Here is a 25,402-nt window from a genome sequence, read left to right as displayed (position 1 = left end):
TAATGTACTTTACCTACTAAGAAAGTTTATTGACAAACGTATTTTTTATGCGCAGTATATATCTAAAAATGAGTGTTCTAAAGAAGTCATAAATACGCAAGGCATAGATTTTATGCGCACGCCGCTGACGGTGAAGGTGAAAAATTTAAGGGACTGAAGTTCTTACTCTTCATTTAGGAGATCGATGATTTGAAGTTTTTTAATACTTAATCGTAACTGAAATTTCAAAAAGCAAAAAAATCTGAAAAACCTCGTTATTTGTTCCAAGCGGGCATGCAGCGTTTATTGATTTAGTGCATAATGAAAAGGAATAAAAAATAACAATTCCCAACTGTTTTTAAAATGTGTACTTAAAAATACAACCAGCAGACAGACAAAGCCCTTTTGTCTGTATAAAATATCTCAAAATGTTTTTTTGCAAGTAAAAAAACAACATAAACTAAAACATAAAATAAAAAAGAAAAAAAACAAAAAACAGCACTTGGACCCCTCCAGGTAGAGCTAAATGGTAAGGGTAAGCGACAGAAAAATATTTGCGGAATGTGGCACAATAAGTGTTTCCGTCCTTGTGTTTAATTTTAGCATGGAGTCATTTTATTCATGACTTTTAGCATGGCAATGTTGGGTTGCCTAGATTGTTGTTAAATTTGTTTCAATAATGAATGGAATGATAGTTATAGTAGGTACTTCCATAGATGGTACTTCTTACCATTCATCAGGTTCATTTTATTCATTCATATTATTCAAATAAAAGGTCATATGGTTAGGTATTACATTTATTACAAAATTCACAGTCTTAGTAGTATCTTACCATACAATACATAAAAAAAGTTTTCCATATGTTACCCATCAAAGATACATACGCAATAACTGATGAGATATTCTTAGCAAACTTTACTTGAAGAATAACAGTATAAAAATACACCCTATGAATACAATGATTTTATAGAAAGTTACGTTAATACTTATGCAGTACTAATAATTGGAGCAGATTTCAATTACTTTTTTAACAAATCCTATAAATATAAGACTTTAGCTAGCTCTCGCAGCATCCATTAACTTACCTAATTATAGTTGAGTTGTAATTATACACTGATAACACTTAACATTGAGCAATTTTACTTTTGCAATAATTAATACGTTTACTACATGTAGCAACTTATCCACCTAATAAGGCAAATAAAAAAGGGCTTCTGTTTGTTAAGACACCTTTCAATCATGTTCCGCTTATACGTCTCTGATCATAAGATAACAGTGTCTATAGATTACCATAATAAAATATCTAATAAGTTTCAACAAATGCAATTATACATTAATTAGGTACCTTAAGGAAACTTTAAACACATTTTGTTCTATAAGAACCAATACATTTCCTTTGTTACAGTCTCACAAACAGAACAAAACAAAGTATACTAGAATTATATATATACATTAAAAGATAGTACCTACACGAAAAATTATTTTTACAAAACTTTCAGTTATAAACGTTTAATGCTGCATAGGTAATTAGTAATTGTACATTAATCTAATATAATATAGTGCTCCATTACAAAAATATTTGCTTTACTTAATTTAAACAAATAAAGCCTAATGGAACCGCTAAAATTAAATTTTCAACAAAAATAACTAAAGATGTAAATCAACATTTTTACAATAACAATTTTGTTTTTTGGTTCTAAAACCCAGTCACACAATAATCATGGTCAATTATTACACTTACTTACGAATTGCAAGGTTGACTTGTCGATCTCCATTAGACTAAATTGACTAGTTAATTAAAATGGAAAAGGAGGTTCTTCGCCGCTTGATTCTAAACTCGAAGGTGGAGTGTCAAGCTGAGGAAGACCTAAATCCAAATACTCTTCATTCGCAGTTATAGTAAGAATCCTATCTAAATCTTCAACCAGTTCCGAAAATATGGGTCGCTCATTTGGTTGATAACTCCAGCAGTCGCGCATTAGTAAATATATCTCCAATGAACAACACGCCGGTTTTTCCATTCTGTGACCATTCCTCAATAATTGGAAAAGCTTTTCGACACTCGGCACAGACGGATATGGAGTACCTAACATTCAAACAATAATAAATGAAAAGGTCAGTGTCAAAAAATTACCTCCAAGTGTCATAATTTCCCACAACAAGATTCCATAGGACCAAACATCAGACTGCGTGGTGTAAACGCGGTGAAAAAGTGCTTCGGGAGCCATCCATTTCACAGGCAGTCGCCCATCTGTTGTTTTTCTGTAGTAATCGTTACAGTGCACATCGCGTGCTAATCCAAAGTCGGCAATTTTGAGAATAAAGTCATCGCTTACAAGAACATTTCTAGCTGCCAAATCACGATGTATACACTAAACTAGGATATTATAAATACGTCTAGAGAGATACATGTTTGTTACCCTTCTCGACGCCAAGTATTCCATACCTTTTGCCACTTGGTAGGCAAAAGATACCAAATCTTTTTGCGTTAAAGTTTTCTTCTCTTTCTCAACTATTCCAATGGCTGGTTCGTATCCTGAGGAAGATCTGTGCTGTCTGAGAAAATCGCGGAGATTACCGTGAGGTGCGTATTCCACCACAACATACAAGGGGCCATTTTGCGTACAGCAACCTAGTAGGTTTATTATGTTTATGTGTTTGCCAATCATTTTCATCATTTCCATTTCGGACACCAAGTCCATCATCTCGTTGTCTGTATGACCTTCTGCAAACGATTTAATAAAACGTGTTTAACTTGGTCATTTAATGTAGGTACCCTTGAGCATTTTTACGGCAACTATAGAATTATGGCCGGGTTTAAGTAAACCCAACGAATCTGCCTTAACTACTTTGCCAAACGCTCCTTCGCCTAAAGTCTTTCCCAGTGACAAATGCTCCCTTGGTATCTCCCACTCTGAGTCCATAGGCAACTCGTACTCTGATATAATATCGTTGCCATTATTACTTTGAGTTTTTTGCTTCTCTATTTTAACAACAGGCATCAACTAAAGAAACGAAATTAATTTAAGTTTCAAGAAAGGAGGTTTACCAGAGGTTCCACTGCGCTGGACGAATTATTTTGAAATTTCTCCACTATTACTTTTTTGGTCCATTGGGTGACAACAGCCGCTCGTGCTGTTTCAATCGCCAGGAGTTTTTTCATTTTCTCCCTTAACTTAAATTAATAAAATGTATCAATCATGCGCTTTTACTTACTGCTTTAACTTTCGTAATATAACGAGTACTACAATTACGCCGAGAACGGTAAAGAGAGTAACGAGCGCAGCTAGACCCAACACCAACAAGGATGGGGGTGGTGTATCATCCTCAAACTCTGCAATGCGCTAAAGATAAATATCATTGGAGGTTTTTAATATGCTTACCGTCCACAACGCGCAAGTACGCACTAGCGCTATTCACCCCTAAGCTGTTTGCAGCTACGCATGTGTACCACCCTTCGTCTTCATATGTAACGTGGTACAATTGGAGTAATTCTGGATTCTGCATATCCGCGCTTGTCTACATGTCCATAAGTAGGTTTATTATGACACAATTGATATTCAATGAAAGTTTAAACAGATGCAGAATAATACCCAACATATAATGCAATAACAATTGTTTGTCGTCAATTTACTTGTTACGGTCTGGCGTCAGTGTATTTTAACAGTACCATCAATACCAAATTTATTTGGTTTGAACCATTGTCACAAGTGTTTAAATTTTCATGTGAAGGTTTGTTTTTACATAATCACAATGAATTGAAAGAAACAGGGGTCGAAAAATACCAATTTCATTATGACGGACCCTCTGCGTTAGGATTATTTTGGTTTAATTACTAAAACAAAATTTGAACACATGCCTGTTATAAATACAAAACATTTATTAGGCCGAATTTATATTATACTGAAAATATATTGCAGCTGTTCCGTCTTTCAATTCACCTTTATGCAGATATATTTATGTTAATGTCATATTGCAGTTGTAATTTCTTAATTCACAGATTTCATTGAGAAGATTAAAATGAAACAGAGAACGTTTGGTTGGTCTGCAATTCAGAAATAGTTATTAATTCCCCTGAGTAGGTAGGTATTACATATTTTTGTTTTGATCACATTTTCTGAATTGCATAATATGTAGTTAGGGTACGTATGGTAGACATACTGAAAGGACAAATATTGGTATTTTTACGATTTATAACTGTGTGTCACGGAAAACTAAATGAAAAACATGATAAAAAGTTGGTAATGGAAACTAAAATTCCATAGAATCAAGAATAAGAAGATTGTACCATTGTTACTGCAAAAGAAGAATGTAACCTTTTTAACTCATTTGAACAGAATCTTCATTCAATTATTTTTGTTCAACAAGCAAGTGAAAACGATAATTATAACAACTACCACTCACGCGCTGCTTAGGTAGTAACACATGATTCAAACTTTCATTTTGGTTGTGTTTTATGTTTTCCATTACAGAAATATTTCCAACAAATTTTGAGTTCAGCGCTCTTGCAAAAAGATCTTGTTCTCACCTTCTACTCGGTGGCGCGCCATGCGCATACCGGGCGTTCAAAAATTATTCTGGTAGTGGTTGGCTGTGGTTTACTTTCTCTAGCCGTGTCAAAAAAACACGCACGGACGATCATAAACACAACGAAAACAGTTTTGTTTTAAACAAAACTCACTTCTATTGCAAAAAGGACAGAAACTGGAAAAGACTAGCGTTAGTCTCAATAAAAAAGTATCGAGAGACTGAAGGCACTACCTATACAAATTATCTGATTTTGCTTCCCCCATTGGAATTTGACTTCCAGTTTGTTATCCGTTTTCAAAGTCTCACCCTGAACACACAATACATCATGATCAATGATATATTCTAATAAACTAAAAGCCAGCTAATTTTTTATAAACACTAGGAGGCAATGATTGCTAAGAATTTGTTAAAAAATTGCAGTTCCTCTTTCATTGTATGCGTTTCTGCGATTCTGACTATCAATTACATATTTTATATTCATTAAGTTGCTTTGTAGCGGAAATAGAAAAGAAGGATGGTTACGCAGTTTATTGGTCCTTTCAATTTGTTTGCCACCGTCGTGCATTTTAAAAAGGAAACTTAATATGTTAGAAAAAGTATGAGAAATACCTTAACATTGCCATTTTCAACATTAGTTCCAGCAACCCAATATACCACAGGATTTAAATCAGACACATAAGTGCAACTGAAATTGACATTGCTACCATATAAGACAGTTTTGTTATGTGGACGATCGGTTAGAAGAGGTCGATTGTGATACCGCTCTAAAAATCAAAAAGTATTAATTGTTATATAGACATAATGCCTCATTATATCTCAATCAAGGTATTAAAACCGGCTACTTTACGTTAATGGTTACAAATTCAGTAGGTAGGTAGGTACATCAAAAAATGAATTATTTCTGAATTATTACAGTAACAAAATCATTTTAAAACTCTAGGCGGTGTCATCTACACGCGCTATTCTGTACGTATCCATCACCATTAAAAGCATTCTTTACCCAAAACCGACAAATGTGCGCCTCCACCAAGCAGTGAATCAAAATACCAATAGGGTGCCACTGAATAGTCAAGAAGGTACCTGCAGAACGGTTCCATTTACAGTCTCATTATTAATAAATTCCGGTGGAAAGCTGCTTGGCCTTATCCACTGTAAATACGGCTCAAGATCAGCAATTAGTTGTGGACATTCCAAAGTAGCATTATTTTGCACTAAAACCGTAGCATTTTGTGGATAGCCATCTTTAATGTATGGTTTGGATGGATAACGTTCTGTTTCAATGTTAATATAGTTAAATGGCCGTCTACATTAGATAGCTAAAGATGTCATTAAATACTTACCAATTACTTCTACGGTATAATTATGAGAAATACATCCCAATTTATTACAAACGTTGCACGTATAGGTTCCCGTATCACCAGTAACTAAATCTTCCAAAGTCAACGACCACGGACCATACTTTATACTTCCCAAATGTCTTTTAGGCTCTTTATCGTTAATCTTCCAAGTTATTGTAGGTACAGGATATCCGGTCGCTTTACATTTTAAACTTATCATATTTCCAGCTGGTTTTACCTGCGTCGGATACATCTTTTTTGGGTTTGTAAACTGCGGTGGTCGTTCTTCTGGTAAACCATCAGTTGCTTTGTCCACAATGTCGTGGGTATCGTCATCATCTTGACCATTTTGGTCATTGTATGGCGATTCCCATGTTGGATGGGTTGTCACTAAAATTATTACAAATTTTCAACTAAAAGATCTCAGATCAAAAAAGAATCAACCTTAAAAAATGTAAAAGCAAATAAACGAACTCACCACCTACTTGACGATCTTCATTTGGATTTATTCCAGATGACGACGCTAGAGTAACCGTCAATACTATATACGTAATCAAATCCATTTCTGATGCGGCACTTAACCAAATGCATCTGAAACAACATGTTAATAAATTAGTATTCTAAAATCTTGGAAGGTTTAATTCATTAATCCCTGACCAATATTCCGAAAAATTTTATTTTATTACTTAGTACCTATACTCTAGTTCGGCATCATCTAGAAGAGTTCTGGGGTTGCAGGTCAGGATGGTTTAGACTTTAGAGGAAGTTTAAGTGAATAGTGAAACAAAGATAAATACTGATCAAAGGTCGTCGTGTTTCATTCCTCCGACACCACAGACTACAGAGGCCTGCTCAGACTTGCCAGAGCCTCTTCAGGCAAAGGACGGGAATGTAAGCAGCCACAGCAAGGGATGAGAACGGAAAGAACTGAGTTGGGATGCTGAGGGAGAAGGGTACTGCTCCAGCATTTCGTACATTTCTAACATTATGCGAAGCTACGTACGTCTGAGGACCACCCCCTGACAAAACACCAGACAGATCAGTAGCGGGAAGCTCGCTTTTATTTGATTCTGATGGGTTACGTTTGGGGGAATAACTGCCAACTCGAAATGGTAACTGAGAGTAGTGGAAAAGCACCTAAAATGATAATTACACAATTCCTTACACACTAACGAATATGTACGCAAGCAAGGCATAGATCTCAAAGGTGAATAAAATGGCATCCCCTACTCCTCTGGTCTAAACCTAGTCCCCTTCTTGAGATCTAAGCAATTGATACACTACCACTACCACCATAAGAGAGCTGGTCTGTCCCGACGCCCAGTTCACAAGACATAAGGGATAAAAGGTTTTAACTTTAGCGCATTTTCCATCAACTAATCAGTACTCCCCAAAAGGTCATGTAATGCACTATTTATGTGTACAAAGGAGCATAAGTTATGGCATAAATATTCTTATAAGTAAGAAACAGCATTGCGCAGTCCGCGCATGCGCATACAAAATGTTTACAATATGCGATATGTTTGTCTTTACTAGAAGAAAAATCTCTCTATCATCACACATCTGATTTTTACAAATATACGTTATGCTTGTCTTTACTAGAAGAATCTTTGGTTAAAATTTCACGAAAATATCCGTATAAATAAGAAACTTTACAATGAGCATGCGCAGGCTGACGGACGGACGGACGGAGAAAGTGGCCATAATAGCGCCTTCCAACATGAGATGGAAAATGCGCTAGAAAGCAGGGTGAAATGACCCAACATGAACATGAATCATATGTAGGACGATACTGCAAAATGAAAAAAGAACTTAAGCCCTGTACCCGTCAGTTTTGAGCGCTACACGTGACTGCACGAGAGAATTGAACCCAAAGTTCTAATTTTCCGAACAATTTTGAGGCAAAAGAGGTGATTTAAAACTAGGTCTATGTGCAGGTGCAGGGGTGAGAATCCCGCGGTTTCCACCCCCGCCTTTACCACGTATAGTGATGGTGATCTGACCCAACGTAAAATTTAATCATTTCAAGTAAAAAAAAGTCGAGCCTAACCATGATACAAGATACGATATTGCGCATGTGGGCGGAAATCGATCATATTTCACTGCAAATCCCGCAATAATCACACTTTAAATTCAAATTTTAAAATCTGTGTGACGTAATGCGCGAATTGGAGGGATTTGTGACGGCAATCTGGCATACATTGTTTTCATGGGACTTAACCCTTTTTTTTAAACGGAACACTATATTTTAATCTAAAAAGATCTAAAAGTTCTAAAAAATTTCAAAAACCTGTTTTAACTTTTTCAAACTTTTTTTAATGTTTTTGAATCCTTTTTGAATTTTTTTGAATCGCTTGAATGTCATAAATTTAATATGCTACGCTTAATTAATAGGGTGTTTCGTTTAAAAATATGCTTAACAGATTATTTAACCAACACTATAAAGAAACTTTTCTAATAATAGGTTTCTGCATCTCTTTTGAATAAGAAAATATAGTCCTTCTGAAATTGACAATTTTTTATTTTACAACCTAGCAGCGGCGCAGCAAAAAAAAAACTTCAAACGTAATAAATGGAACATTCTTTTCATAACAATACGTCTCGTAAGATCCTAACTTATACATCACAACGTATTGCCTACTCTATTTAATCGCCAGATGTATCCTGTCTAATCCTGTGATTAAACATCGCCAAAACTATTTACCTACCGCCTCCAATTTTCGAAATCTGTTAGTTTATATTGATATTTCTACATCGTAGTGCCCTCTGAAAGCCATGCATCCAAGTTGCTATTATGAGACTTTTAAACTGTAGTCTCCAGATTCCTTCCCTTATTGTCACGCACGCTCCCTACTTGGATCGAATATTGTAGTTTAGGTAGGGTTGTGGAACGTGGTCGCCATCGGAGCAGAAAGGACATCTTTCACATTTACAATGTCTTCCATATTGATTAAAAGCAAAGACATTTATCCCTTATCAAATCGTACAGTCCTTTTTCCTCAATTTGAGTTTCACAGTTAGCATTTTATTGTAGTGGACTACGGGAAATTCCGAAAAGCGTAATTCAAACCATTCATATCAACTATTCTACTAATGTCAACTGTTTACCTACATTTATGTTTGTATGTTTCGTTCTTGCTAGAACCAACACCGCAATCCGCAACAGAACAAAATTCTGTTATAGGTACCTACCCAACAATTGTGGTGCAACTTTGAATAGTTACTTTCGGAGTTCGGTTAAACACGAAATTATCCAGCAGACACATCTCGGTAAACTCAGGTTTCAAATGCACATATCTCGAGCACGGAGTGTGCGAAGTCGATACTCACAAAGAGAAAGTGATACATCTCCATCGTCCAAATTTTAAATGCAAATATCTCCAGAACGGAGTGTTGATGAACTCGCACCATGACGGTGGGACTGTTGCTTTCTCAAGGAAAGTCTTTTCCTTGGAAACACCTACCACCTCCATCAACGTCCACATGAAGAGACTCGATGTCGAGCCACTCACCATCTTCTCTTACGAGCTCTGTCCATATCCAACGGCAAGAAACCTGCTTTTTACGCTGCCTTCACACAAGAAGAGAACATCAGATTTGTTGTCGTCAACTTTGGGAGAAATGTATGTTTAATTTTTGATGGGTATCCTGAGCCCAAAAGAGCATCCCACTTGCAGAGAGTTCACGGTGGTATTATGCAGCATCAGCAGAAATTATGTTTAACACACCGTCCATCATCACAGTCCCCCCAGAGAAGATGCTCTCGAATGACAAAAACAATGTTGGTCTCATTGAGCATTTCTGTTCTTTTTTTTCTGTGACAAAAACAGCAGAACAAGACGTAGAGCGTGATATCGTCTGAAAAAAGTACCTTCAATGACCACGTCATTATCATTGTTGATTTATTTGTGCTCCTCTACGGTCTAGGGTCACTAAAACGAACGTCTACTCCAAAAGAGTGGCAGTGGTGAGGCGGGTTGCATCTTGTTCTCCACCAGCACCTGGATTTGGACTGTTCGTCCACGCATTTACTGGGTGCAACATCAGAGGAACATGAAAATGTGGAGTCACTTCAGACGGAATCAAGCCCTAGTGAACCAAGAAAGGGTTTTCCTCCACCCAGATGCCACACACGAACAAGTCGCAGCACAAGCGCCTAGTTGCCCTATGTGAAGACGAGACGACAGACACCATCATCAATGTACGCTTCCGTACTTCCAACGCCAAAGCGAATCTGGCCCGTTCGTCCCCAACCACCGAGGCTGCGTCCTATCGTATACACCACTAGGTGCAAAAGTGGTTCGAGGAGAACCGTCACCGTCTAAGGTTGGAAATTGAGCTCGGCTGGACTCATCTCCATTACCAGTCGGCAAACCCCTGCCCCTCAGAGCTCCTAAAACTCATTTCTTGCAAATGCAAGGAGGAAGATGATGAAGAGCCTCGAGGAAACCCTGACGATCCACGACGACGATCCAATAGTGGAGGACCTACCTGTTGAAGAGTGCATGTGGTATGTGGGTATTTGATTGATTGATTGCTGTAATTTTGATGACATGTTTGTATTAAAATACATGTCACCTTTTTTAAATGATTTTTTCATTGCCACGCCAAAAATAAGAAGGGTTTTGGAACATTTCAGAAAACTGCGATTTTACCTTATATAGCTTTTTTGAGAGAATTACGAGGGCATAAAGGATGCACTTGAGCGGTGTAGTTTACCTGCTGTAATTAATCCCGACCGTCCTATTGTTATTTAAACCCGCCTCCGACGTCCCTGTAGCCGGAGCTGTCGAGGGAATGAAACACAGTGACCATAAAAATTCAGTCGACAGGTCCTACTGTTCATTTTATTTATTTATTTATTTATTGTCCCTCTTGTTCTGGGCCCTCAATACGCTTGCCCCCAATTACAGAGTGACCCGCGTAATGCTTTTTAGAGGTGCCTCTGCAGAAGGTCTTAAGTTGTTCTATACTGCTCCGGTATTTACCTTATGAATTAGGAAAACTGCAGGGAAACCTAATTTTGGAGTAGCCGGCAGAATGCTCGAAACTGATCTAAGGAAATTCCCATCTCTGCCACAGATGAAAAATTTTTACCTCAGCCCAGGTTCGAACACCCGACCTCCGGTTTTGTAGCTCTACCAGTGAGCTACAAAGCCGGACGTTCATCCATAGCGTCCTACTGTTCTGCATTGCCTACGTGCCACATATTCTATTGCTCATCCATAGCGTAGGATTCTACGAGTAAAAAATAAGAGGAGAGAATGTAACGGTGGAGGGAAATAGCATAGCACGCGACGGAATTCGCCATCATTACCTCCTTTGCGCTGGTATGTTGACTTGACTTATGATAAAACAGAGGAGACGATGTCAGTTTTGTTTTACTACGCCACTGATGAATGGTGACATTTTTTACTCTCATCTAGGGCCGGACTGGGCCATCGGCCCTGCTCTCATCTGTGTTACAGCTACATTTGACATCTGGGGCTGTCACTGCTAAATAGCCTGACAGTTCTGTCAATAAAAGTCGGTGACACGGACCTTCATGTCTCCTCATCTGTTACTCCAAAAAGAGTCAACGCAAGCATCGGCGGCGCAACGTGCTGTAACACCGTAACCAGAAACGTCGAAGCGGCACCTCAGAGTTAATACAACCGCCAAAAGTACCTGCTTTTTGGGGAAATTTTTGGAAAGAAAAATATTCCTCTTATGTGATGGTTTTGTACGTCTGTCCGGCTGTTCCACGTTCCACGAAAACAGCGATATCAAACCTTCGTCAATCGATCTCTACGAGTTCAAGAATCAGTGCTATTGAATATGAGCCGGATTAAAAGTTTTGTTTCCGAATGCGAGCTGATTTAGTTAGGTTCACAAAAATTCCCCTACTGAAAATCGTATCCGAATCTTCGTATCTTGTTTTTAAGGTAACACGAAGGGAAGCAATTTTTTAGTGCTTGCCCTAGGCGCCATTTAGGCATGGGTTTTTGCCTATGGTTAAACGTCAAATTTTTGTGTGTTTTATTTTGTGACAAAATAGCACATATGTTTCTTGATGGTTCTGTTAAATCAAAGTTAATAAATTCTGCATACTTTTCGTTTCGTTTCCTTCCCTACAAAAACAGTTCATTTTAGATATGGGGATGTAATTACAAACTACCCTCATTTTTCAGTGTGGAAATGATGAACGAAAAAGTGTTTGACAGTCTTACATCCTTTATGCCTAATGTGCGCTGCCAAAATTTTAACGAAATCAAAGTAACCGTTTTGCCTAAAAAAAATATTTTAGTTTTTTAATTTTGACATTTTTCGTAATAGCATTTTTGAATGTTGTACGTAGAAAAAGAAACTCTTTCGAATAATTTAATTAAAATTTTGCGTTGCTATTTGAAAAAAGAAGTTCGATGCCATTGCGGCGCCCCAAAATTTTGTTCCAAAACTCTGACTCGTAATTTTTCGTTTCCGTATGCCTAATATACAATATATTCAGAATTTGAACAAAATCCGTCGAGCCGTGATCTCGGAAAATGGCCAACGTGCGTACATACATACAGACGGAAATAAATGTTCTTTAAAAGTTGCTTAAAATGATCTAAAACTACGACATTTGATGCAATTCTGACATGTTCAAAAAACGGTGATCGCTCAAGCTAGTAAACTAAAAAGGGGGGCATTAAGTTAGTTTTTTCAAAACTGTGAAATCTGGTATGAATTTCTGACACCGTAGAATATATTTGACAGTTTCTATGTATCAGATAAGGCTAAGTAGAGCCTGAAAATAATGAGTCTTTGACGAGATTTATTTTATGAAGGCGAGTATTTTCCAAAAATTTCGAATAAACTCAAATAATTCAGAAACCTTCCGATTTAGGCGATCTGTTCCATGAAATTTACTCAAAATTTAGCTATTTGATATAAATTAATAAAAATCGGGAAAGTATAACCGGAAGTCGTACAAAACTGAAAATATTTGAACTGAAACTTGCTGAATTAGCATATTAGCATGCCAAATATTAATCGAGTCCTTGTCCTTGGGCACCCTGTATAGTAGTGCGTTATTTTTGTATTCTTATAACAACATTATTTTCATTTTTGGCAATCTTTCATTGCAAAACATAAACTACGCACAGATTAATTTATATTAAAATCACTCACGATCAATAGGTTTACTTTTGTTAAGTTGCAGCCCCCAAATGTTGTCACCTAAGGCAGCCCCGTGCGTACGGGGTTGTCAATCCCTGGGTTCTAGCATCACTTGTAAACATTTTTGTTAGCAGAACGTAATATTTGTAGATAGAAAAGCTTACAATTCAATTTTGCTAATCTGTCAATCCGCTTGATCTGTACCAAAAGCTTAGGTAGAAGCCGAAAATGGGTTGTGAAAGCTCCTGTGCTATGAAAAGATCTTTCATGAGTTATTTGTGAATGCAGGCATTTATAAAATGCGAACGAGTAAGTTTTTAGATATACTCTTGCTCTAGTGTTAAACCCCAGCTTTGTTTACTTCCGTCAAATTACTGTAAACAGTAGATGCGGCAGTCTGTTTAGAGGCAGCGATACAGTTGAAAATCTGCACTGAAAAATAAGAATCGTGAATGAACTTCCCCGTGACGTCCGAACAAAAAGCTACCCATCACCTTACTAAAACCGAAACTATTTCCTCTTCAGACTCTCGTCTACAGATGTTCACAAAAGCATAAAAAAGTCTTAAACAAAAGTGGTTTTTAGCTCATAAAATTTAAGGAAAAATCAGAACTTGTTAATTTAATTATGGGCCAACACAATTATCGGAAGTTCAATGCCCGCTATTTAGTAAACTTGCAAATAAGAAAGAATTCGGTTTTGTACATCATAAACGTAATTAATAATGTAGTCGACTAACTGAGTTACATTAATTTACTTAAATTTAATTAACCAAATACGGTTCTCATTCAGTATACAGATTGCACAAATGTTTCGCTACTGCTTCTGGAGAATATCAACAACGCTATTTGTTTGCCAGTGTTAAAAATATCTTAAGTTTGTAAATTTTTCAGCAGTTCTCATAAAAAAGTTACGAACTGAGTAAAAGCAGGTAGTTTAGCAACCAATAACTGCAACTGTAAATGATATGTGCAATTAGTATCTTTCAATACCGAGTAGCGAGGAGCTTTTCCAGATAAATATCGTTAACATACCATATTGTTCACAAAATTGGGAGCCGGAAGCATTTCATTAAAAGGACATATCAAAAGCTGGATATTTCACAAAGGTGGTTTTGTAAAAAAAAAAGTAATGAACGTAGGTAACGTGGGATTGCAACAAAATTGGGATTGATCAAGCCAGTAATGCAATGTGCATTCTTTCAAAGTGAGTTTTGGCGAATAAGTCTGGCGGATATTCATGATTCATTTCCTTTTCGTAAAACTGAGAATGTTGTTTCCTTCCTTTCCAACTCACATGAACAGATGTGAAACATTTTGGAAATCACCAATCGAAGCGATCGTCATTCTACCGGAAAATGAAAGCAGGTCTACTTCTGCATAACAAACATAATAAATGTTACCTTTATATTCAATTGGAACATGCTCATGCACCATCTTGTGCTTTGGTTCCAACAGTGTGACAAGCATCTAACATCATTTCTGACTGAATAATCTCAAGGATCTTGTTCATTTCACAAGTTTAACCATGTCTCACTATAAAAACAGCGTTGCAATATGACGTACAAACCACTTATTAATATTCGTAGCATTCATTTCCTTCAAGTGCTAGATGTAAAAGCAAACCAATTGTATTTCTGTATCTCCTCAGAACAATTACGTAATTCAACCTCCGGTATAACTTTAAATTATCGCCCTTGTATTTTGTAGAAAAAAAGCTGCATTTGTCCGTTACCAAACTACTCCTGCATTCTTGAAGGTATCGAGATGGGATTCTGTGGAGGTTTTCCACGCTGAAAGACTTATTGCGGAGGTTTTCGCTTCCACTTTACATTCATTGTAATACGTCACGCTCGAGGGACAATAACACCATTTGATTTTTACCTCGACTATCAGACTAACCGGGTGGTTTACTGAGAAAATTCCCGAGGCGGCAAAATTTGGAAAGCGCGTTCATTTGACATGCGATTTGGTCGAGAAGTTTTCTCCTTATGAGACACTAAATTAGATTTAGGAAAACGCACATAGCAATTTGGGTTCAACTACCTTTCAAAAATATTTGTTACACCCACCAAGCCCATGGGATATGGGCCTACCAGCCCATAGAGTTGGGGGTCCTATGTGATGTTCAGAGAAGATATCCTAAATCCTTTCACAATTCGTCTCTATTGATTTATGAGAATTTTAAAGAAAGAACTTGAGGACCTTGAGAGTGCTATGAAGAAGTTGAATGACGACTGTGAATGTGACTGCAGGACTACTCGAAGGATTTGATAAGAAATTGTGGAGAATTTGAGGGCCATGATCTGTGAGTGGCGTTGGCTGAATGTAGCCCACTGCGTTTCTAACTCACTCCTTTTTCTTTGGGTGACTTCATCTCTATAGCTTCCGGAGATGTTCGTCGGATCCCTCCGGCATCTTTCTTCAGGTTGGATAAGGACCTGTCCAGGGCTTTGGCGAGGTTGAACTGCTCCGCGATCAGGGCTTCTCCATCTCCATACTTGCTATTTTGGGTACTTGAAGATGTAGCACTTCACTGGAAGAGCGGCACAAATGTTCGAATGACCAGGGTGCCAACATGGCGTCACTAGCGGTATCAACCCCTGGAGGGTGGGATCGGCTTACGAAACCTATCCAGGACACACGGGCAGAACTGTTTTATCCAAAGAAGGTACCACCATTCGAGCAGTTCTTGAGCTTCCTAGAGGGAAGGTTTCAATCATTGGCACTCACCAAGGGTAACCAAGCAATCGCCAACAACAGAGGCCAGACTGAAAAACTTGGGCACGAGTATACCACACCAACTTCACTGACCCCACTCCCACTACAACGTTTCTGGCCCAATCGACATGATAATTGGGTCTGATCAAGCAAGGACTAAAGAAGCTGCAAGAAGGATGCATCTTGCAAAATACGGAAGTGAGTTGGAATGTTTCAGGGAAGACAAAGGTCGCCAGGAGAAAAGGGGAGCTCATACAACGCTTGGTCTCCATCACGGACGTGAGCGGGCTGGAGAGTTTTGGAAAATGGAAGAAGTCCAAAACCAAAAAGCAGGAGAAGGTATCAAGAGACAACAAAAAGGAACCGTAAGCCTTGAAAGGAGAAGCTGAGGAGTTGGGGGACGCAAAAAAAAGGCAACCGCCCGCCTTTTACAAATGGAAAGCAAGTTTTCTTACGATCGATACTTCAAATCCAGCTGCAAATCCTTCATGTGGAAGTTATAAAGATCCAGGGCATATGGTACCTCGGAATGCAGGAGAGGCACATGCGAAATACTATATTCCCCATCATGCAGTATTGAAAAGCTCCACCACAAAATTACAAGCGGTGTTTGCCGCCTCTGCCATCTCCAGTTCAGGAAAAAACCTGAAAGAAATTATTCTACCTGGTCCAAAACTACAAGAAGAGTTGTCGTAGTGCAGACAAATCAAAGTACAAGAAGACTATCACGGAGCAAAGACTAACCACAGTCACTTATGGCACTGCTTCTGCACCGTACCTAGCAATAAGGTCCCTGCGACCATTAGCCGAAGACGAAACTGAGCAATTCCCAGAAGCATCAGCAATCGTGAAACGGGACTTTCGTACAACCAAGAAGCTGCAAAGATCCTTCAGTCAGTTGATCGAGTTGTTGAAACGAGGAGAGTTCAAACTTAGAAAGTGGAACAGTAACTGCAAGAAACGAAGAGTCCTATCTCTGATCGCAAGATTATATAACCCACTAAACTGTGCATACAGGAACTATTGAGTGAGACTGCCTTCCAAGAAGATCTAGCGCAAATAGAGCAGATCGAAATCCCAAGATGGATCCAATACGACAGGAAAGTAACCATCGAGCCTCATGTCTTCTGTGATGCCTCAGAAAGGGTCTACGGCGCCGTAATATACATTGGTACTGTGTACAAATGTGCAAATAAAAGCCGAATCTAAGGTGGCTCCGATCAAATTGAAGAAGACCCTACCGTGGTTAGACCTCTGTGGAGAAGTACTGGCGGTCAAGCAGTTAACAGGAACAAAAAAGTCCTCAACCTGGGAAACATTTAGACAGTCACATAGTCAGACTCGAGGTCAGACTCCATAATTTCATTAGTATGGATCAAGCGTAGTCCCGAAAAAGACAATAATTCCGTGGGGAACAACTAGCTAATATCACTCCATGACCGACAAAACCATCTAGAACCATGAGAGGATAATCCAGCCGACCTGATTTCTCGAAGCGCAACTGTGAATCAGCAAATGAGTTGTGATGGCATACTGGCGAAGATTTGTCGTGAAATGTAAGAAGATAGCATGGCCAAATGAGGTTCTAGTAACACTTTCTGGTGTACTGAATCATAGTTATTAGCAGTATGTTATGTGAACTAGGATGGCTGATACCTACTGAAGGAAAGAAAATCGTGGGGACTTTTTTAAGGATAGCTTCCAAATGAAACATTTGGTACCTTAGGTGAAAAAAATGATTTGGCCCACTCCATCATCTGATTTTTTTTGCATAACTCAAACGTAGGCCCAATATACCAATCCTTGACTGAAGTTCACATTCCTATCCCTATATGAAAGATGTTACGTCTTCCAAAATGTCAGAAACCTTTAATTTGACCTAGACTAGACTTGACCAAAAGGGATATAGCAGTTCTATAAGCCCTTCTTTTAGCATGGTAAACTTTCAGGTGTGGAACACCTGTAATGGTGCGGTAAATAACATCCTAGTTATTTTGACAAGTGATAAATTGGCCACACCATTCTACTATAACTGAAAGCCAGGGTGTGATAATGCTGGCACTTCTGGCAGATAGCATTCTAGTTTCAAGTGGTTGCGGAGTAATTTGCGGGTTTCGTAGGCTTGACGGTGTTTTGGTTACTTACATAAAGTGGTCATTTAAAATTATTCTACCAACACGGAGATTTAAAACGAGGCCATACTTGTACATAGTAATCATAAAATTTAGCTCAAGTGAGTTATTATTAGATAGAATGTTTTGAATTAGAGTAGTCTCAGAACCCGCGTGCGTCACGCTACTTGCTATTTCGCGCAATCCGCCTTTTTTTGGTTTGGAACTGAGAACTATTAAAAAACTATTGATTCTGTATGTGGAACCAAGCGTGTACATTGTACAATAACAATATAACTCCCTCTGTTTTTATTAATAAAACGGTCATTGAGGACATTAAACGGTCAATTGATCAGCCTGCTATCACAATTGTTTAGTACTTGCACAATTAAAAGAAGACATAATATTCTCTCTACGGAAGCAGTTAAAGTTTTAATGCAATAACTGTAAATTTGCAAATGCGCCTTCTGTGTAGCGATTTTTTAATTGGAGCGGCGCAGTTATTTTTTACACATTTCCAATACACGTTCAAAATACTGTGTAATAGTCGGTAGTAATCTAAAAATAATTAAATCCAAGAAACCTACACGAAATCTAAACATAGCTCTCATTTATAACACTAGTCCACAAAGTGACGAGAATAAATCGGTAACTATTTAAAAAAAAATGAATGAAATAGAATTTGGTCAAAAAATATCCGACATAGGTAAACATATTTTACGTAATTTGCCTAAGGCTATTAGGGGCCTATGTCTAAATTTGTGTTTCGCCCCATTGTTTATATTTTCTCGTGAGATTAGAACAATTACTTCCAAGACCATTACATTTTAGAAGCAATTATAACACAACGGAATATCACTTGTTTAAGGACCATTTATTTTAATTTTGCAATTTCCATCCATATGAAATTAATGTCTTGGCATTGAAATAATGCTCTTGATCTTTTTCCCAACGATTCTTGGTGTATGGATAACGATTTTGACAGTCCCATAACTTTTGTTCCTGTTGGGCCAGTTTCCTGAAAATCAATAGCGTCGGCCAAAGCATACATCAAATTTCAACACGATCGGCCACTTTTAAATAGCACACATGGACGAACGGACGACAAAAATTAAATGCTATAAAAAAAAAGGATCTGGGGATCATAACTAACAGTAATAGCGAACACAGACGAATGGTGGAACTTTTGGTTTAATTTTCTTTAAACTATTTGAAAGTATATTTGAAATTCTGTCTCCTAAATAAATGTTCACGTTTTCAGTTTAAAAAGATACAAAAAATTTTCAAATTTAATTCTTTAAATACAATCTTACTGTATCTTAAATAATTTTGAGGTTTTAAGTTTAGGAAGATGTTTTCAAAACATGCAAAAAATTGTCTAGTTTAATTTTATAGACCGATAAAAAAGATTAATTGAAATATTTCTGTATCTGAATTCAAATTTTGGCGTTTTTTTAGGTTTTAAGTTTAGAGCGATATTCGAAATACGTTTCAGAAAAATGTTAATATGTTTCAGAGCTTTTTTTAAAATGTTCAAGTTTAATTTTATAGTTTGATAAAAAAGATTCATTACAATCTTCCTGTTTCTCAAAAATGTCGCAAAGATTGAAATAAGCTCCTTTTGATTATTAAATTAATAAAGGCAAATTGAACGTGTTTATTATATAGAATGATTTTTTTGACAAATTACAACAACTAAACTATTTTGACCGGCACAATCCAATATGCATCGATCACAACTCGTTAAAGTAGTAGTGGACTTTTGTACCTTAAAAAACCAGAGAGCCTCTGCGTTTCAGATCAAGGAAAACAGATTTTCCAAATCAGCACAAATTAAAATTGGGGGGGAAGGGGGGCTAATTTGATAAAGCTTCAAATTTTTGTTGTTTTTCCTCTCGTGCCAAATTTTCAAAGTGACAGTCTTGCATTTACTATCAAACAAGAGCCAATTCAATTACAATAAGTCAGTTCTACCGTGCACTTTTCGAATGCATTTTTGACACTACCTCCCCCTCATTTTCGATACTTTCACTACGGCCCTGGTTTGATTGTGCTTTAAAATCGGCATCTACAATTACCCAATCCGTTTTTCAACAAAGGTTGTCCTCACTCCAAAAAACCTGACTTTGTGTTACCACGGTGCGTGTAAATGAAATTATTATAGGTAGTAGGGGTTGATCGTGCTTTAGAATCGGTATCGATATCTCGTGCCATGTAATTAAAGTATCCGATCCGGTTCACCCCATAGGCACAATAAGCTCGTGTTTGGGGCCTCGTCTTGCCCGGAGGGCTCCAAAGATATCGCCTTTGGGTTGCATTTGTTTCAGCCGTTTACAGGCCAGTCATATCAGTCACTAGAAATTGCTATTAGAAGAAAGACCTGTACTAACTTTGCAGTACTCAAAAAACTGCGAAATTTTCGCACTTCTTTTGGTTTTTTCACTATGCGTTTTGTTAGAAAATATTTTCTATGCGTTTTTACAGTAGATTAAAATTGCTACAATTTGAGAATAGAGCCAGTTTTGTAGGTTCAATACTTACCGTGATACAGCCCTCCAAAAAATTAACATTTTTTGCAAAAAAAAAGGAAAATTTTAAGATGTGCTTTAATTTTCGACCCCGATATCGAAAAGAATACGATCAAAGACTTTATTTGTCTTTCCCACATTTATATAATGAAATACGATCATTTTACGGGAATACGTTGTAGCAAATTTAGGGGATCTCGGCCCCCTTTCGTTTCCCCGACCAGCAGGTGTTCCCTCCCATTCCTCTCCACCATTCCTTGGGTCAGAAATAGGGTTCTCATTCTCAGTCCGACAGGATATTGATTTATTTGTTGCAATACACTTCGAGGAAGATAAAGTTGTAACCGATTTCCACAGGGGTTGAATGAAATCAGGGCGCATGCCGAAAGAGATACAAGTTTGAAAGTAATATTGTCGCGTCGGTTCAACAGGCACTTCAGGATCCTGGAACCTCGACAATATTTATGTTCTCTGTTTGTTTTCGCAACGTCGGGAAAAACATTCTGTACGACAACTGGTAGAATGAGAGAAGTAAGTGATCCTGAGGAAGAACGATGCTGGTGCAGAGATACTTTTACAAAAGATTCGTTCAATGATATATGACGTCAGTTAGTATCCTCCATCCGATCCCATGACTCTGGGCTTGCCGAATCTGTGAATCCTACTATAAAATAAACCTAAGACTGTCCAAAAGAGAGAGAAATGTGTGGAATTTGCTCACTTCCTGATCTCTGCAGTCAGGTCAAATTTTTTCGTTTCTTCCTTGAAGACTAGCTTTGGTACATACTTCTATCGAAACTGTGTAGTTCAAAACATATTATACACATCTGCTCTGAATGGGGTGTAGTAAAGGGGTATATTTATTTATCTTTTCCATAGCCTGCTTAGTGATTAAGACACAGCACTAAAGTTTTTGCAAATAGAATGTATAATATTTTATTAGTTTCTTGGTGCAAAAAAATATTATACATTCCATTTGAAAAAACAAACGTTGGTGCTGTATCTGGAAAATTAAAAAAATGCCGCCTAACTAAAAGACTTCTTTGCGTTTATTCTTGATGCTTATTTGATAATATGTGAGTTATAAAGCAAAAGCCTTTATTGCAGTTTTAGACTTTTGCGCTGTTGCCACGTTCGCACCAGTCACATCAAAATGGACATCTTCGATCTAACGCAGATTTGAAAAGTAACTACGAGAAGTGTAAACCGCATCACTCTATCTTTTTTAGTTTTCAAAATATACATACATACACTCATTGTCTTTGTACAAGCGATCTTCTACAAGCGTACAAGCGTAGATTGTCGGAAATTGTTATTTGTACAACTAGAGAAGAAAATGGAGTTTTTCAACTCGAGTTCAAAGTTTGACACATGAGGGTAGCGAGAGTGTGTCAATTGAACGAGAGTTGAAAAAAACTTTCGTCCCAAGCTTTACACATAATTTTTTCTAAAACTACAATCCAAATTAAAAAATTACCGTATACAGTAATGAAGGTTGACACAGCAATCTAGATGCGGGTATATTTCAATTTTTAATGTCATGATTAAGATTAAAGCAGCAATTGTTTTTTACTTTCCTCACTAGAGACGAAAATCACATATTTTCGTCACCCTGTTTAGAGACGAAAGTAGTTGTTTCTAAAGTAATTTTAGAAAAAATTGCTTTCCGAACGCCGTACATGGTGCAAATTGAAAATAGATTTGATTAACTAAAAGTAACTTAATTTGAAATTCGCAACCCTTTTGTAAAATTGTAAATATCGAATATCATTTGCACCCCTATTCTAAAACTTAATCATTTCTTCGGCCCCATGCCACAGCTAAATTTGACGTACGAATTGAAAATAACTGTATCTTCTTCTAAAATTTATGCAAATTGGTGAGTAAATCCAGGTTCAGGTGATATGTAAAGTTTGCATAACTTTTGAAATTTTCTGCTACTGTCAAAAATATACAGTATTTTATTGATTAGAGCTCAATGGTATCTGATAAGGCGCCAAAATCTGGTAGGGCGCCAACATCTGATACGACACCGCTTCGAAAAATACACGCCACTGAATGCATTTAATGTACTACCTATGTATGTGGTTATAGTCCAGGCTATATAATATTTTTTGACAAAAAAATTAGTTACCGGGCGAAACCGAGTTTTTTGTATCTGCACTATTTTCACATAGGTAACCTCCAATCTTCCTAGAAAAACCGGAAAAACTGTTTTTTTCGCTTTTTATCCTTATTTTTTCGAAAAAAAGTAGTAGGGGTTTGAAATTTGGAGGAAACATAGCCTGTTTTATGATAAAAAAGAAGATATTTTTTTGGGCCCGTAAAGTCGAACCGTTTCCAAGATCTCACGATTTCTGAAAAAAACCACCTCTTTTTCAAGGGGATGAAAAATCTATTTTTTTCATCGTACAGAGGTGTGCGGGGTAGCAAAATTTTCGGGAAGACTTATATTTTGATAAACAAAAATAAAAAAATATTATTCCTATCGCAAAAATTCGATAAAATCGCCAAAAACTGGAAAAACAGTTTTAAGATATACACGGTTTTTGACATTATAAATCAACATGTTGGATGTTAATAAAGATTTTGTCGAAATATGTCTTCTTGCTTCTTTAATGTTTGCTTAAATATTCTCTTTTGTTATCTTATGCTCATCAACTGTTTTAGTTAAAACATCTTTATTATTTTTTTTTCTGCATTTTTACCGCAATAAATAGTAATTCGAAATAAAATCGGATTATCTTGCTTCCTGATTCCTGAACAATTTCTTTCTGTTCACTGACTCTTCTTCCTGCCTGTTTTATAGCTGATGCAATTGCGTTGGACCTGTTGAAAACTTGCTAAATCTGAAATAAGAACCTTTTACCGGCCATTGACCAAAGCAAATGATTTGAGATGTAAAACCTGGAATAAACTTTATGAGGATTTTATTCATAATTCCTGTAAATTAACGATCAACAGGCCCAGCTTAATCCCATCAGCTGTAAAACAGGCAAGAAGTTAGTGAACAAAAACAAATTATTCAGGAAGCAAAAGAATTCGATTTTACTTCGAATTGCTTTTATTGTGGTAAAAATGCAGAAAAAAGAATAATAAAGATGTTTTAAATAAGGCAGTTGGGCAGTGGGAAATAAAAGAAAAATTTTAGCAACATTAAAGAGGAGGGAGAAGACAGATTTCAAAAACTTTTTATTAGCGCGGATCTAATACGTTAATTTATTTGCAAAAAAAAAAGCTATTTACCTACCGTCAAAAACGGTATATCTTAAAACTGTTCCCCCCGTTATTGCCGCTTTTCTTAAAATTTTTCTAATGGAATAATATTTTTTATTTTTGATTATTAAAATGTAAGTCGTTACGAAAATTTTGCTACCCCGCGCACCTCAGTACGATGAAAAAAATAGATTTTTCATGCCCTTGAAAAATAGGTGGTTTTTTTCAGAAATCGTGAGATTTTGGAAACGGTTCAACTTTACAGGCCCAAAAAATTATCTTCTTTGTTATCACAAAACAAGCTAAATTCAGCTGTTTTAATTATTTTTTCCCAATTTCTATTCATTTCACCTGCCTGAAAAACCCGGTTTTGCCCGGTAACTAATTTTTTTTTAAATAAATTATTCTAGAGCTATTTAGCCTGAACTATTATAGCATAATCAAAAATCAATTTCACATGATTTCAAAATTGAATTTGTATTAGAAGAGAGGCCTCAAAATGGCGTTGTGATTAGGGCCTGCTAAGGGTTTAAACCGCCACTGCCTTTATTTTTATAATTAAAATCTAATTTTTATTATATAAGTAACAGGGGGTGATATGCTTTAAAATCAGTATCGATAACTCGTGCCATGTGCAATTAGAATATGTTTCACTGAAGGTTTTCCCTTACCCTGAGTTTTCTTTACGGCGGAGTCTATAATTCAAATGTAACTTTTATTACAAGTACTAGGGGTTGATTATTCAGAAGTTGTATGGAAAGCTCGTGCCATGTACAATTAAAATCTCTAATCCATTTTTCAATTAAGGTTGTCCGTCATACCAAAAAAACGGACTTTCTGTTACTGCACCGCGTGTAATATTATAAAACGAAACTTTACAAGCGGAATGAGTCGAGATGCTAACGATATTACTAAATCGTACTAGTGCCCTAAATATTATCCGTGTAATGTCAGATGCTCGTGCTCCATTGTCCAAAGTAAAGGCAGAGGAGGTTTGGTGGAGGTTTATTGTAGGCAACCGAAAACGGCTCAAGTATAAGTTCGACCCGGTCTGGTCGGGAAGCTTTAAAACCAGGTAAAAGTATGGAGATGACTGAAACTTTGTCCGTTTGTCGCACGTGCATGCCATATGTGCTGAACTTGGAAGTAATACTCACCCGATGGCGGATGACGAATATCTACCCGAATACACTCTATGTGATTCACTTTTATGAGAACTTATTTTATTTCGCTGTACACAAGGATACAAAGAGTACTTTGGGTACTAAGAGAAAGGACCCCCAGCATTGAAAGTTTTGAAGTTACTGACAACTTTCCAGACTTTTTAAGTTATATGCACACTTCGGCCTATAAATACAACGTGCACCCTACAAGCTTTATTTAATACCATCGAACCCCATTCCAAGTGTAGATACTGTAACACTCACCTGGCATAATTTAAACGCGTCGTCTTAAAAAATTTTAAATAAAACAGGACACTTTCACGATAACTGTGAGAAGTTTTACAGAATTTTAGTGAAGGGCGATTTATGATTCTGTCCCAAACCCCAGCGGGGGTTTTAAAATCTGATCAAATTGTCACCCAACACAATTTTTAAATGCTAACATCAGTTACTATAAATATGTTTAGGTACTCGTTGCGTCTTTAATTCACGACTAAGAATAAATTGCTCGTAAAGTTTATGATAACGATTAATGGAACTTTACCGTTTATACAGAATAACCTTGGAGGTTTTACAGTAATTTGCATAATTGTTATCTTAAAAACCCCCAAGTGGCAAGTTTTGTAACGTATGTAAACCTCAAACGACCAGGTAGGCTTGTTATGCAACAGACTGACA

General features: G+C 37.0%; 1 protein-coding gene across 1 annotated transcript; it reads right to left on the bottom strand.

Annotated features, from left to right (window-relative positions):
* Nucleotides 1-760: 760 nt before the first annotated feature.
* On the bottom strand, nt 761-25,219 carry LOC116165339 (fibroblast growth factor receptor homolog 1-like). Its single transcript, XM_031479685.1, has 11 exons — nt 24,989-25,219; nt 6,325-6,437; nt 5,850-6,236; nt 5,590-5,780; nt 3,363-3,498; nt 3,196-3,313; nt 3,029-3,149; nt 2,756-2,984; nt 2,400-2,704; nt 2,114-2,351; nt 761-2,065 (listed from the first exon to the last, which is right to left on the bottom strand). The coding sequence occupies exons 2-11, from the start codon at nt 6,407-6,409 to the stop codon at nt 1,776-1,778; spliced, it is 2,100 nt and encodes a 699-aa protein (XP_031335545.1). The 5' UTR covers nt 6,410-6,437; nt 24,989-25,219; the 3' UTR covers nt 761-1,775.
* Between the last annotated feature and the right edge of the window lie 183 nt (nt 25,220-25,402).

This window comes from Photinus pyralis, unplaced genomic scaffold (assembly GCF_008802855.1).
Source record: "Photinus pyralis isolate 1611_PpyrPB1 unplaced genomic scaffold, Ppyr1.3 Ppyr1.4_LG3a, whole genome shotgun sequence".
Lineage (NCBI taxonomy): Eukaryota > Metazoa > Arthropoda > Insecta > Coleoptera > Lampyridae > Photinus > Photinus pyralis.
The sequence above is the reverse complement of the archived record's forward strand: the minus strand, read 5'-3'. Positions and strand labels throughout refer to the sequence as shown.

What these genes read in the sequence shown, in the direction of transcription:
- LOC116165339 (XM_031479685.1), bottom strand. Translation starts at nt 6,409, where the DNA reads ATGGATTTGATTACGTATATAGTATTGACGGTTACTCTAGCGTCGTCA. An exon ending in GTACTTGCGCGTTGTGGACG is followed by an intron (nt 3,314 to 3,362) that starts GTAAGCATATTA and finishes AGCGCATTGCAG; the next exon opens with AGTTTGAGGATGATACACCA. An exon ending in GGAAATTATGACACTTGGAG is followed by an intron (nt 2,066 to 2,113) that starts GTAATTTTTTGA and finishes TTTGAATGTTAG; the next exon opens with GTACTCCATATCCGTCTGTG.